Genomic DNA, 14,713 nt, shown 5'->3' on the forward strand with positions numbered 1-14,713 from the left:
CTGCATCTGACTGGGCTTGGTCTCAACAGCCACTGCGCCACCATCAACTGTGAGACCACCACTGACTGCAGCCTACATCCTGCTTTTCAGAGCTGTTAAGGTGTGAAGTTGATACTATACAGTAGTTATCAAGCAAGGCATGTGGTGTAAGGACTGGTTATTAGTATGAAGACCTAAGGATGTTGTAGGGAGTTGAGGGCTGGATGCATTCGAGAAAGTGAACCTGGAACTTAGGTTTTCAATTCAGGGAAAGAGCCTTGCTGAAGGTGGTTTTTGTGACCCTGTCATTCTGCTGGAGTATGGTGAAAGGTCATAGAGGCTTGGGGAGCCTGGACAGCATGTCCCCACGAGGAGACCTGTGCGGGCACTCAGGGAACCCCAAACACCTAACTTCTGCTGCCACTCTGATGTGCCCTGTGCACGTTTCCCCTTGAGGTGCCTGTGATGGGCAGCTGGTGTTTGCAAAACCAAATCTTCCTTCTATAAGACCACTTCGTGGCTCCCCTCTTAAGTGTTTTCTTTGCTGTTTTTTTGTTTTTTTTTAAAGATTTTATTTAAGAGAGAGATCACAGGTAAGCGGAGAGGCAGGCAGAGAGCGGGGGGTGGGGTGGGGTAGGGAAGCAGGCTTCTCACCGAGCAGAAGCCCAGGACCGATCCCAGGACCCTGAGACCATGACCTGAGCTGAAGGCAGCGGCTTAACCCACTGAGCCACCCAGGCGCCTACTTCTTTGCTGTTTTGTTGTAGTAGTAAGCTTATAGTTCTAACAGCTAACTCCTTTATTGTCATATTGGGTTCAAGAGGGAGAGAGAAAACGCTGCAGGTCCAGTTTTATATTAAAAAATATTCTTGGGGTGCCTGGGTGGCTCAGTCAGTCAGGCGTCCAACTCTTGGTTTTGGTTCAGGTCATGATCTCAGGGTCATGAGAGGGAGTCCTACGTCAGGCTCTGTGCTGGGTGTGGAGCCTGCTTCAGATTCTCCCTCTCCCTTCTCCCTTCTGCCCCTCCCCCGATTCATTCACCCTTTCTCTCTCTTTCTCTCTCAATTAAAAAAAAAAATTGAGAAGAACTTTCAAATATTGTTTCCAGTATCCTCAGAAGGGCGTAGCCCATGACTGAGCACATACAGATACAAGAAGACATAAGGTTATCTTTCTTTCCCATATGTGCCTCTTTCTCCTCAAAACAGGAAGTCAGCCGTGTCCTCACAGAATTGTTTTGACATTATGAAAGGAATATATGCTTACCATATAAAAACTTTAAGCAAGGGACACCTGGGTGACTCAGAGGATTAAGCCTCTTCCTTCGGCTCAGGTCATGATCCCAGGGTCCTAGGATCGAGCCCCGCATCGGGCTCTCTGCTCAGCGGGGAGCCTGCTTCCTCCTCTCTCGTTGTCTGCCTCTCTGCCTACTCTGTCTGATCTCTGTCTGTCAAATAAATAATTAAAATCTTAAAAAAAAAAAAAACTTTAAGCAAAATGCACACTATTGATAAAGAGTAGAGGGCAAATCACCCCTTCTGTCCCCTTCCTATTCCCTCTCTTCTGTTGAAATTGGTACATGTCCTTCCAGATGACTTGCTACGAATTGACAACTGTGCTTACATATCCGCTTTATATACAGGGAACGTATTTTAGCAATATGGTTCTCCTCACGGCAGCCAGAGCGTTCCTTTACAAAGATAAGTCAGAGCCTGTCACAGAGCCTGCAGTGGCTTCCCAGTGCCCTCTGAGCAAAGCCAAAGTCCGTGTCTGCCTGCAAGGCCCCCTGGGTGACAGGTGCCCTCATCCCCCCCCCCCCCCCCCCTGTGTTCCACTCCCCTTGAAGCCTGCTCTTCCTCCAGTGAGCCAAGCACATGGCCCTAGCCCTGGCTGGTCTCCTGGAAGCTTCTCCCCTCCAGATATGCTCAGGGCTCACACCTCCTACAAGTCTCTCTCAGATGTCACCTTTCCAATGAGGTCTACCCTGACCACCCTATTTAAAGTTCCATCCGGCCCCCCAGCACTCCCATTCCCCCTTTGGCCCTTTTATATTTTACTTCCTCTAAGAGCCCTCTGACTTTCAAACTTACTAATTCATTTATTAGCTAGATGATTTTCTGTGTGCCACCCCTTGCTGGCATGTGAGCTCCGCAAGAGCAGAAGTGTTTCTTTTGCTTGTCCGTGTCTCTGTCCCCAGGGCCAAAGCTGTGCCTGCTTGAGAACCAGGTAGGTGTTCAAAGAGTTATTTGTAAATGTTTTAGAAATTTGTCCTTATTATTTGCATTCCGTTTACCTTTGTACTCCTAAAGCCTAGTCCAGTCGATCTTATGAACACTAAGTGTTGTTCTATTGGTGCTGTCTTACAGCCCAACACCCAGTCAAGAAGGAAGGAGGGATGGAGAGAGGATTGAGACAGAGAAAGGAAGGACGAGTGGACGCAAACCTCCAGTGAGCGCCACCTAGTGGCGGGATGGCGTCACAGCCTCTCTGGGCAAAAAACAGATTTGTGTGAATAAGATAAAGTAGTATTTCTTACCTTAAGACTTTTGTTTTTTTATTTTTTTTAGATTTTATTTGCTTATTTTTTAATTAGAGAGGGGGTGCGCACATGTGCTCTTTGGGTAGGCTCTGGAGAGTGTGTCCTTGAGGACAGGGATGGAAAGTACGTCCTTGGAGACTGGCTCCAAGTATTTGATAGTGACAAGCATTTAAATGCCTATTTAGACAGTTTTTTTAAAAAACTGTTTTTCAAGGAAATCCAGGTTCCTCAACCCTCACTACTGAAGCTGATAATGAAAACAAATAATACAATAATCCTTACAAGTTATTAAGTGGGTATTGTTGTTCCTGATTTTGTCCCTCTGTTCACACTAAAGAGGGAAACAAATCATGTCTCCAGGACAAGACAGCTCCCCTGTAGGTTGCAGAGGACAAAAGATGCTACTGTAGTGAAGCCCTGTATCAACCTTGGCTTCTGACACTTTCTCATCCCAGGCCTTGCTGGCCCTGCAGGGACTGGCCCTCCCAGGGTGAGCTGATTCCTTGAGACCATAAACCGCCGGTCTGTAAGTGTGCCTTTCCGATGCAAACCAACCGATCCCAACCACAACCACCACCTCCATCAGGCTCTCACCCTCTGAGCCACTACCCACCTGCCCTATCCCCCAGGGCCAGGAGTCAGACACCAGGGGACAGCCCCCATGGCCCAGAGTCTGCTGAAATCATCCAAACTGGTTTCTAAACCTCCCGGTCCTGTCCCACCAGTTCCTTCCTGCAGAAACCAGCGGGGGTTCTGGCTCACATTTCCCAGCCCGACCTGCCTCCTGATGGGCCCCGGTGCTTTTCCATCTGGTCCCCCAGGCAAGCTCCCTCTTGGGAACTGTGAGTAACTGTCTTTTCAGTGGCAGTTGCCCCCTGGTCTGTTGGCCTTAGCCTCAGCTTTTCTAGTCATACACTACGCAGTTGACCCTTCAACACCATGGGTTTGAATTGTGTGGGATCCCTTACATGCGGATTTTTTTCAAATTTTCTTATTTAAATTCAATGTAGATAACATAGAGTGTATTAGTAGTTTCAGGGGTAGAATTCAGTGATTCCTCAGTGGCAGGTAACACCCAGTGCTCACGACATCAAGTGCCTTCCTTCACCCAGTTACCCCATCCCCCCGCCCACCTCCCCTCCAGCAACCCTGTTTGTTTCCTACAGTTCAGCGTCTCTTATGGTTTGCCTTCCTCTCAATTTTCATCTTATTTTTCTTTCCTTCTGCTGTATTCATCTGTTTTGTTTCTTAAATTCCACCTGTGAGCGAAATCCTATGGTGTTTGTCTTTCTCTGACTGACTTTTTTCGCTTAGCATAATACCCTCCAGTTCCATCCTTGCCGTTGCAAATGAGGGGTTTTTTGATAAATACAATACAGTGCTGTAAATGTGTTTCCTCTTCCTTATGATTTTCTTTTCTCTAGCTTATTTTATTGTAAGAATATTGTCTATAATAATATATAAAGTCTGTGTTAATCGACTGTTTTCAACAAAGCTTTTGATCAACAGTAGGCTCTTAGTAGTTAAATTTTTCAAGACTCACAAATTACACATGGATTTCTATCTTGGGGTGTGTCAGCACCCCTAATCCTTATGTTGTTCAAGGTCAACTGTATTTAAAAATCAGCCCGCAGGGTTGGCACAAGGAAGAGAGGAGTCCTGACTCCTTAGACTCTGTCCCGTGTTGTCTTCCTCCTACAAAGCTGTGCCAGCTGCCCTGAATTCAATGCGGCTCCCCCACGCGGAGAAAAAGGGATAGATGCCCCCAGGCAGGTCAGCTCCACGCCAGACCTGGAGCAAGGAGTCTCAATTTTCTCAAGGCATCTTTCCCTAGCAGGAGGCCCTGGGGGTACGCCTGTCAGGGCTGGGGGCAGGCTGGGGGGCTGCACATTGAATTCTAGGGTTGAAGCAGAAATGAGAACATGTTCTTGTAGCAATAATGTCAGGGAACAACCATCATGGCCAAAGGCTTACTAGATGAGTTGGTGGACTTTTCATGAGAAATCATTAGTGAAAGAACAAGATGCAAAAGGTGATCTCAGTTCTGTGAATCTTTGATACTTATGACTATGCATATATGGCAATATGTGATATAGAAATACAGAGAAAAATAAATTTAAGTATAAGGTTTCCTGATGAAGGGGTTAATGAAAGAAGGTAGGGAAGGGGGAAGGAGCCACAAGAAATGCAAATAAAAACACATAAAAGGGGCGCCTGGCTGGCTCCCTCGGTTAAGCCCTAAGCCCGCTGCCTTCAGCTCAGGTCGTGATCTCAGGGTCCTGTGTCTAGCCCCGCATAGGGCTCTGCTCAGCAGGGAGCCTGCTTCCCCCTCTCTCTCCCTCTGTCAAATAAATAAATAAAAATCCTTAAAAAAAAACACACACTGAAAACTGCATGTGTGACAAGATCATATGTATGCACGATAGCACAATATAATTAGCATAAAAAAAAATCTGAGTTCTTGGGGGCTTCTGGCTGGTTTAGTGGGTAGATCCGGCCACTCTTGATCTCCGAGTCATGAGTATGAGCCCCACATTGGGAGGTAGAATTTACTTTAAAAAAAAAAGAAAAAAAATTTCTTTTAAATATTCCAAAGTTCTGAAGTAGGGCTGCTTGGTTTAAACCCAGATTTACTACTACTTAGCCCTGTTATGTCGGGCAAAGTGCTGCTCCTCTCTATACCTCCATTTCCAGATCTGTAAAATGGAGATCATAATTGTGCTTATGTCCGACAGCTGTTGAGAGGATTATATGGAAAAAATTCATTTATGCTCTTAGAACCATGTCTGGCATGCATAGTGAGTGTTCACCAAACACTCTGGCTAGTGTTCACAGTCATTACCAACAGTCAGTACCCCCAGTCTGCATGCCCTGGCACCTCTGTTCCCTCTAGCACACAGCTCAGGGCACTGAACTGCTCCATCATCACAGATGCTGAGCCCAAATACTACCGTAAATTTCTAACCACCGAGGTTGCCTTTAATATGCACCCCATAGACCACTGCCCCTCTGTTTATAGTTTCTCTCCAAGCAGATCACAGTATAATTGACCCATTTGGGGAGCTCTGTCTTTTCATTTGTTTCCTTTTTTAAGACAGCTTTATTGGGGTATAATTTACTTACAATAAGATTTACTCCTTTTAGCACACAAGTCAACCGACTTTTAATACATTTACAGAGTGGTTCAATCATCTCTGGAGTCTGATTTTAGGACTTCTCTTTGGATTTATTTATTTATTTATTTAGAAAGATTTTATTTATTTGTTTGTTTGTTTGTTTGCTTGTTTATTTTTTATTTATTTTTTTTATTTGAGAGGGAGAGAGAAAGACAGAGAGCACAAGCTGGTTGAAGGGCAGAGGGAAAAGCAGACTCCCGGCTGAGCGGGGAGCCTGCTGAGGGTCTTCATCCCAGGACCCTGGGATCCAGACCTGAGAGGAAGGCAGACTTAAGCGACTGAGCCGCCCAGGCGCCCCTAATCAGGTCCATTTTAAAAACACTGAAATCCTTTGGAACCATCCCTTGTCTTTCTTTTTATCAGAGCTATGCATTGCTCCTTTTGCTGGCAATCCGTTTATGGCTATCGCCTTTTGTTCCACTTTCTCATGGGACTCTCAAAGAGCTTTTCGAGGCCAAAAGCAACTAACAAAGGGAGAGATCAGGGGGTTATGCATGGCTTCAGGAATTTTTTGTGGATCCAGAGCGGAATGAGAATTTCCTCTTCAAGCCCTTCGACTATTTTTCTATTATTTTTTTTCCTAATGAGTTGTTTATCTTTTTCTTAATGGTTTAAAAAGCTCTTTATACATCAAATATATTTACCAAAATGGGGCTGGGGAGGACAGAAACCCAAATATAAATGATCATAAGCAAAGGGGAAATTTGGGGCAAACATAACTATAATGCAGGAGGTACATCATTGTGATAGTTTCAGGAGAGATAGTTTCTCTGCATTTGTCTGCCTTACCTCTGATTTTCTTCTGCACATTATCTTAATTCTTTTTATTTCTTGTTATTATAAACAATGCTGCATAAAGAGCGTGGTTCTTAATTTATAAACTTGGCCAACAATTTTTGCAGGAAAAATTTCAAGAAACTCAACTGTAGAGTCATAAAAAAAATTTTTTTGAATGTTAATAGATATTGTCATGTTGCCAAGAAGGCTGTATTCTTCCAGGTGTTCTATACGCTTGCCTCTTTTCCAAACAGCTCATCAACATGAAATAATTTTAATGTTTTTATCTTTGCCATTTTGGAGTCTTAACTGTATTCTTAACTTACCTATACCTCCATCCCCAGTTTGTAAGGTGGGGCTGATAATAGCATCTAGTCATTTTTATGAATAGCAAGTTAGTTAATACATTAAAGAACTCAGAGCAGTGTCTGACACATTGTAAACACTGTATCTATTTGCAGTTATTATTTTCCTTGACATTATGTGGTTCCATGTCTATCATTCTTGCTACTTTTTCAGTTACGATAATTATTATGGGCCTTTCATTAAGCAAAGTTAAAAAATTATACCTTTTAATATTTTGTTCTGTTTTCTTCTTTAGTAGGAGCAAGTATATGTATGTTGATTCTTTACTATTTTTTTTTATAATTATCATCTTCTATGCAGCCCTAAAGCCTTTGTTCTTTTTTTCCCCCAATATATTCTATTGTCCTATCCCTTCTTTTTCACAGAACCCACATTTTATTTTCTCTCAGTGCATGGAGAATTTTTTAAAATATTTTTTTATTAAGCTTTTTATTTTAATTCCCATATTGTTAATGTAGAGTGTACAATATAGTGATTCAACAATTACTGAGAGCATGGAGAATTTTGATTATAAAATTATCTTGTTTTTTTGAGTAATTTGTCCATAAACTAAGCATTTAAAAATTTATTATGACAAATTGCAAACAAAAGTAGAATTGCAAAAAATGTGGAGATAAGAATATAATTTAAAAATTGAAGGAAAAGTAGAAATTTCATATGATAAATTTCAATGAAACAATTATACGATTGTCAACCGTGGTTCCATGTTTTGTCTTAGAATATCCTTAACCTAGATTTTACTTGTTTTATACTTCTCCTCCATTGTGTTTTTGTCCTATGTTGTGACATCTATTTAGCATACTGGATCCTTTCTGTTAGGTCTGTTATTAAATGAAACGAGACTGAGACAAAGTGAAAGTTATTTAAAAGCTTTATTTTCTGATAAGTATTAGAAGTTAGACTGATCTGGCAGGGGAATGAGACTGAAACAAAGTTAAAGTTATGCAAAGCTCTATTCTATGCTAAGCATTAGAAGTCAGACTGACCGGTCAGGGCCATCTCTGAAGAGAGCGACCACCCCCAGCTTACAGGCTCAAGAATTGACCGGTCAGGGCTGCCTCCAAAGAGGGCGACCCCTCCCCATCTTACAGACTACCTTTTATAGAGCCAAAGTGGCCAATGGTCATGTTAGGTCACACGCAGGTGGCCAATTGAATTACAATTTACCCTATAGTAGCTGTTTGACCCAACCTATTTCTCTGGTCAGAATTAGTGCTCAAGGTTGGCGCCCAAATGGTGGGGTTTACATTCTTTGGTGGTTAGGGAAAAAGTATGTGTGTTTCTTACTGATTGGATGTCTCCACCTGGCCCAACTCGTCCTTGTATTCTGGGCTCTGTTATCAGGAACTAGCTGACCATATTTTACTGGTTTCCCAGACTTGCTTCTCAGTAAGTTCCTCGGGGGGGGGGGGGGGCGGGCAGGGTCAGTTTAAGTTTTACTGCACAAACAACAAAATGGCTTTTAACCAAGGTGGAGTTGCTCTGGCTAAATAGGCCCTTACACTTTCCACTATCATTAATCGTTCAGTATCATTCAGTATTTCCCTGGAAATTGTTTTTCTCCATCTTAGGTAAAGTTTCTGTTAATATATATTTTTAAAATTTTTATTTATTTAAATAATCTCTGTGTGCAAACTGGGGCTTGAACACACGATCCTGAGATCAAGAGTCACACGGTATTCTGACTGAGCCCGCCAGGTGCCCGGATGTCTGAGACACATATGAAAATGTTCATGGATTATAAAGGCAAAGTTGAGTGGATTTCTATCAGTTACACACAAGTAGCATTCAGATCAAGTAAACAAAATATTACCAGAGCTGTGGAATTCTCATGTTCCAGTACGGACCCCTCCCAAGGTAAACGCTATCCTGACTCCTAACCTTATAGATTGTTTGCTTATATTTGAATGTTACATACATTGTAACATAAAGTACAGAATCTTTTGCTGAGGAGTATTCCACTGTAAAATGAAAAAGCACAACTTATCCTTTATACTGTGGTGGGCATTGGGTTTGTTTGACCTCTCATTCATTTAGGATGCTGAAGTTGTTTTCAGTCTGTTGCTGTTACAAACAAAGTTGTTGCCGTGAATAACCTCAGTAATGTTTCATTGGCATCTATGGAAATGTTTTTCAAATGTAAGAATAGATATTTAGGAGTAGGAATCCTAGGTTCAGAGAATATATGCATTTGTAGTTTTCCCTCACAAGCAACCTTGCCCTACTGCTAGAAGATTCTTTACTTCTGAAGTCCATTCTTCTCTTGGCTGCTTGAAGTTCATCAGTCAACTGATAGTTCTCTCAAGAAGGACTCATGGGAACAATATTTCCTGAGTTCTTGCAAGATCAAAATTTTTTCTTGAGCTTTTATTCTTTCTTTTCTTTTTCTTTTTCTTTAAAGATTTTATTTATGTGACAGAGAGAGAGATCACAAGTAGGCAGGCAGAGGAGGGAGGAGCAGGCTCCCTGCTGAGCAGAGAGCTCAGTGTGAGGCTCAATCCCAGGACCCTGAGATCATGACCTGAGCTGAAGGCAGAGGCTTTAATCCGCTGAGCCACCCAGGCGCCCCAAGCTTTTATTCTTTCAAACATAGCTTGGATATATAGGAAAAATCCCTGGCTCAAACGTTGTTTTTGTGTGTGTGTGTTTTTGTCTGACTGTTGCTATAGATAAAACTAAGGCTTCTTTTCTTTTTTTCCTGAAACTCAATTACTTTACTAGAATATGTTTTAGTGATAGCCATTCTAATATATTTTTTTGTTTTGATTTTTTTTTAAGATTTCATTTATTTATTTGACAGAGAGAGATCACAAGTAGGCAGAGGCAGGCAGAGAGAGAGGGAGAAGCAGGCTCCCTGTTGTACAGAGAGCTAGATGTGGGGCTCGATTCCAGGACCCTGAGATCATGACCTGAGCTGAAGGCAGAGGCTTAACCCACTTAGCCACCCAGGCGCCCCATCCATTCTGATATTTTAATAGACAGATTCAAATCCTTAATTCCAGGAAAATCTTCCTGAATTTTAATTTTAAATATTTTTCTATTCTATGATTTAGGGTTTTTTCTTATGGGGTAACCAGTTCGATATTTTGCATCTCCTTAGTCTATCTTTCATAACTATCATTTTCTCTCCAAATCATTTTTAACAGTCTTATTAACAAACAATTCACACACCATTAAATTCTTTCAAAGAGCACAGTTCAATAATTTTAAGTATATTCAGAGAGTTGTGCAACCATCACCCAATCAATTTTAGAATTTTTATCACCCCCCCCCAAAAAAACCCAGATTGATTAGCAGTCGTTCCCCATTCCTGCATGCCCCCCAGCCTTAGGCTAGTTCCTGTTAATGTACTTCCTGTCTCTAAGGATTTGCCTATTTTATAAATTTTATGTCAATGCAATCATACAATATGTGGCCTTTGGTGAATTGCTTATTTCATTTAGCCCAATTTTTCAAGGTTTATCATGCTGTAGCATATATCAGAACTTCATTACTTGTCATCCATGAATAGCATTCATTTTATTTTATTTATTTATTTTTAAAGATTTTATTTATTTATTTGACAGACAGATCACAAGCAGGCAGAGAGGCAGGCAGAGAGAGAGAGAGCAGAGAGCTGAGAGGAGAGCCTGATTCGGGGCTTGATCCCAGGACCCTGAGATCATGACCTGAGCCAAAGACAGAGGCTTAACCCACTGAGCCACCGGGAGCCCCGGATTCTTTTAATTAGTATTAAATGCCAGAGCATATAGGTCATATACGAATTTGTTTCAGAGAAAATATTTGGTTGGCATGTAGTATTTTGATAGACCTATGGTAAGAAGAGAACAAAAGAAAACTTAAAATGGTATAAAATTCTAACAAGTGGGGCACCTGGGTGGCTCAGTGGGTTAAGCCGCTGCCTTCGGCTCAGGTCATGATCTCAGGGTCCTGGGATTGAGCCCCGCATCGGGCTCTCTGCTCGGCAGGGAGCCTGCTTCCTCCTCTCCCTCTCTCTGCCTGCCTGTCTGCCTGCTTGTGATCTCTCTGTATCAAATAAATAAATAAAATCTTAAAACGGGCGCCTGGGTGGCTCAGTGGGTTAAGCCACTGCCTTCGGCTCAGGTCATGATCTCAGGGTCCTGGGATCGAGTCCCGCATCGGGCTCTCTGCTTAGCAGGGAGCCTGCTTCCTTCTCTCTCTCTCTCTCTGCCTGCCTCTCAGTGTACTTGTAATTTCTCTCTGTCAAATAAATAAATAAATAAAATCTTTAAAAAAAAAAAAAATCTTAAAAAAAAAAATTCTAACAAGTGTCCCACTTACAAAGTTCTGGGCATGTAAAAAGCGTTATCCATGCCCCTCCCTCCTGCCCTGTACTTGGCTGGATTGTTCATCTTTCACTCTGTCTCCTCTTCTACTGCTTTCTCAGGAATCAGAGGACAAAGTCCCCTCACGATGTTTCTTAGTAATGACATCCATCCGGAGGAAGGCGAGGCGGCGGCGGAGTCTCCCGGGTGTTCGGTAGGTGCTTACAATTCTGCAGTACTCCACAGGGCAAACGATATTCAAAAATTGTGACAGTTTGGGGAAAAAAAAATTGTAACAGTTTGAGCTACCGCAATACCCGGTGATGTTCCGATATGGCGGGGGGCGGGCAGGGAATACGGACATTCCCCTTCATCGACTGACTGATGCTCTTTGGTTACAGTGAAATGCAGCGTTTCCAGGGAAGGTGCGTGTGAGAGCTAGGCTGTTTCCACGATAACGGCTGTCTTTTGAAAAGGCCATTCTCCCACCTGGGTCCACTTGGTATTTGTTGCTCTGGCCCAGAACGGCCTGGGAGTGAAGGGAAAGTGCCCTGGGCTGATGACCCAAATTTGGGCTCTCACTTTGGCCTTTCTGGTCTTCCAGTTAGTTGAATGGCCTAAGAACTTCCTTAGGAATATTGGAGTTGGTAGGCAAGATGCCGGAGAAAATGCAATTTTATTCCTTCAGGATAGGATTTTGGATAAGGAAGGTGTTCTAAGGAATTCTTTATTGTTTTCTCTGCCAACAACTATTCCCAAACATTCCGCCAACACTCTTTGCTTCGGTAAACTATCCCAATGAATAGGGACTCTTAGAGCTTCCTTTGCATTGCATTCCGGAACATTCTGAGCCCTTTGGACACTGGGATGAAGCTTTGATATCTGTATTATCTGGCTCTCTTTCTTCCCTAAAAGAAATGTAGCCTTAATAAAGAAGAAAAAGAAAGAAACAAAGCCATACTCCAAACAAAGGCTGTAAGCCTCCACAGCTCGCTCTGTCGCTCTCTCTCTCCATGGCAGCCCATCACACTTTACTTTGGGAAGATCTTACAGACTTTCCCATCCAAGTCTAACGGGCCGTTTCATGGTTTAAGTGATGCATCTAAGAATACCCCTTTCTGGGAATGACTATGAGATTTGACATTGCCACTCTTAACTCAGGTTCATTAGGCAGAGATACCCTCCAAAGACAGATGCTTCTGTTTTCATGGTTCCTTGTATCCTTTTGTTCCAGTGTTTGTGAGTCTACCAGTTACATTTTCATCCAGGCTCCTGACTCCCCGCCTTTTTCCCTCCCGCAGCTGCCAGAATTGTATGCTTCTGTCGAGGACTTTATTAAGGAGAGCAAGAAATCAAATCTCCCCAAAACTCACAGTATTTCACCGAGCAAAGCACAGAAAATGCTTAGTCAAAACCTGAATGCCATGTCAATTAGTGGAACCGACGACGTGAGGGAAGAAGACCCCCAGCCTCTCTTCGTGTGCGAGGTGGTGAGAAGAGAGGGGGAGAAACCAGACTCTGTGACCGAAATCCTGTACCGAAGCTTGTTGACACCCTCGCTCTCTCTGGTGGAGAGACTCACCAAATCCCAGCAGAGGCTCTTCCGGCATGGGGTTCCTCCTCCCGCACACACTTTTCCCTATGAGATTCTCATCGAGCACTCCAAATCCTCATCACCGGTCCCTGTCCCTGTAAAGGAGAAGACTCCGGGTGCCAACACATTAGGCATGCTGGGCATTTCCAGGATCACGCCAGAAAATTTTGTCTTTGCAGACAGAATTGCTAAGTACTTCTTAGTTGATCCAGGTAATCTAAACAGATGAGGCTATGTGGGGGGAAATTCGTGGAAATCTTATTGCAACATTTACATAGGTTATGAGAGCTGGAATAGTCAAATGGTGACGTATGGGAATCTTGCAGTTCTGGGACTCGTGGCTGATGTGCCTGCTGCCTAGAGTGCCAATGGGAAGTAGAGAAAAGAGACTGGAACATTCCAGTCTCCCAAAGGAGTATTTGGGGTGTGATACTTAAAGTCACTTTTCTAATATTAGCTAGTTAAACTTGGACTCTAAGTCACCCATAACTATCATGATCTTAGCCAATTGTTTACTGAATAATGGCTTATTTTTCTAAAGTATCTTGGCTTTAGTGCAATTGAGAGGGGGTATATTTAGATATTTTTTTGGGAACTCTTCCCTTTCATTATTGATACATCTCTACAAACAACGAGAGGAAACTCCTCCCTTCGTTTCTGACACTTTAATAGGAAGATGTTCTTTAAAAAAAAAAAAAAACTATTTAGAAAAAGTTGAAAATATATAAAATATATGATGGTGAGTTTCAATGAGAAGGGGGTGACTTACAAGGTCTTCATTTTCCTTAATTTGAGGGAGGTAATAATTTGTCATTCTAGGTAGCTGTAAAAAATAGATTAAGTCAATGATATGAAATATTTGAACCTTCCTGAAGTAGGTTCTTGACTCAAGATAAAACCATTTGCACAGCAAATATTTTAACAGCACCATTTTTATACTAAAAGTAGTGAGAGAGTCAGAGGAACAAATTCAAAGGCATAGATTGATTACTCTGCTCATATTTGGTCCAAGATGCCAGAACAGTCTTTGCTATAACTCCCCACACTGATGTCTTGACAGAGTCTAATGCAGGTTTCAGATCCCTTTGATAGAGTCATACTTTGTGTGTTCTGGAGCCCAGGCAGGAGTAGAAATCAGGGCAATTGTAGGAATGGCCTCGCTAATCCACAGAAGTGCGTGAGGTAAAGTCTGGGACCAGAAAGGAAAAAGTATGCAAAATATTAGGAATTAATTAGTCCTGCCAAAGAGCCTATTGAAAAAGTGCTGAGGGCTTTGGATATCTGATAGGGATGTTTATGGTTTTGCCATCGACAGAGCCAAATTGCCCTTTATTGCCAATGTATGGCTTGTCTCCTTGCTACATAACTTCTAGAGGTCTCTCTTGTGGCCTTCCAGACTCTGTTGGGGTTTCTTCTCTGTCTTCATGACCTCATTTCCTCAGATCCTATAGGCAGAATTTCAAGTACACATCCTGTCTATTCAAGGAATATGCATGAAGCCAGGTGTAGGCATCCATATGGAGACCATCCAGTAATCTCTTAGGTTTAATTGGTATTGCAACAATTCATCTTTTACTCTCCTGTATTGTCCGGTATTACTATCATTTTATCAGCCAGCCAGTCCCTAAAGTATTCTCAGCCACGAGGACTTTAGGGATCTTGGTATACCAAAGAATATTATAGAACATATCCTTATGAGCATCAAGCACTGGGGAAGGAAAAGAGAATGGGTGCTACCATTTTGTCCTTCTATCATATCAGCTCCTCTTGCTCAGGCTGAATACTGTGGGACTATGTAGGTTAGGAATGTGTTTGACCAAACATGACAGAGAAACCGTCTTTTTGTGTACAGCTTTTGTCTTCATGGTCAAAAGATGCTTCCTTCACCTCCAGGTACTATGGCCACATTCCAGGCAGCAAAAGAGGGCTAAGAAGAAGGCCACATTGGCTCTTCATGTCTTCTTTTATTTTATTTTTTATTTTTTTTTTAGATTTT

At 42.4% G+C, this 14,713-nt stretch overlaps 1 protein-coding gene across 4 annotated transcripts in view; it reads left to right on the forward strand.

The window, feature by feature from the left end:
• Nucleotides 1-14,713, forward strand: part of C12H9orf153 (chromosome 12 C9orf153 homolog) — a 33,694-nt gene that overhangs the window by 12,063 nt on the left and 6,918 nt on the right. For all 4 annotated transcript variants that reach the window (XM_059142755.1, XM_059142754.1, XM_059142756.1 and 1 more), the window contains 2 exons: nucleotides 11,246-11,337; nucleotides 12,425-12,929. In XM_059142755.1, the coding sequence (XP_058998738.1) occupies nucleotides 11,246-11,337; nucleotides 12,425-12,929 (597 nt within the window). The remainder of the gene's footprint in view (nucleotides 1-11,245; nucleotides 11,338-12,424; nucleotides 12,930-14,713) is intronic.

This window comes from Mustela lutreola, chromosome 12, assembly GCF_030435805.1.
Source record: "Mustela lutreola isolate mMusLut2 chromosome 12, mMusLut2.pri, whole genome shotgun sequence".
Taxonomy (NCBI): domain Eukaryota; kingdom Metazoa; phylum Chordata; class Mammalia; order Carnivora; family Mustelidae; genus Mustela; species Mustela lutreola.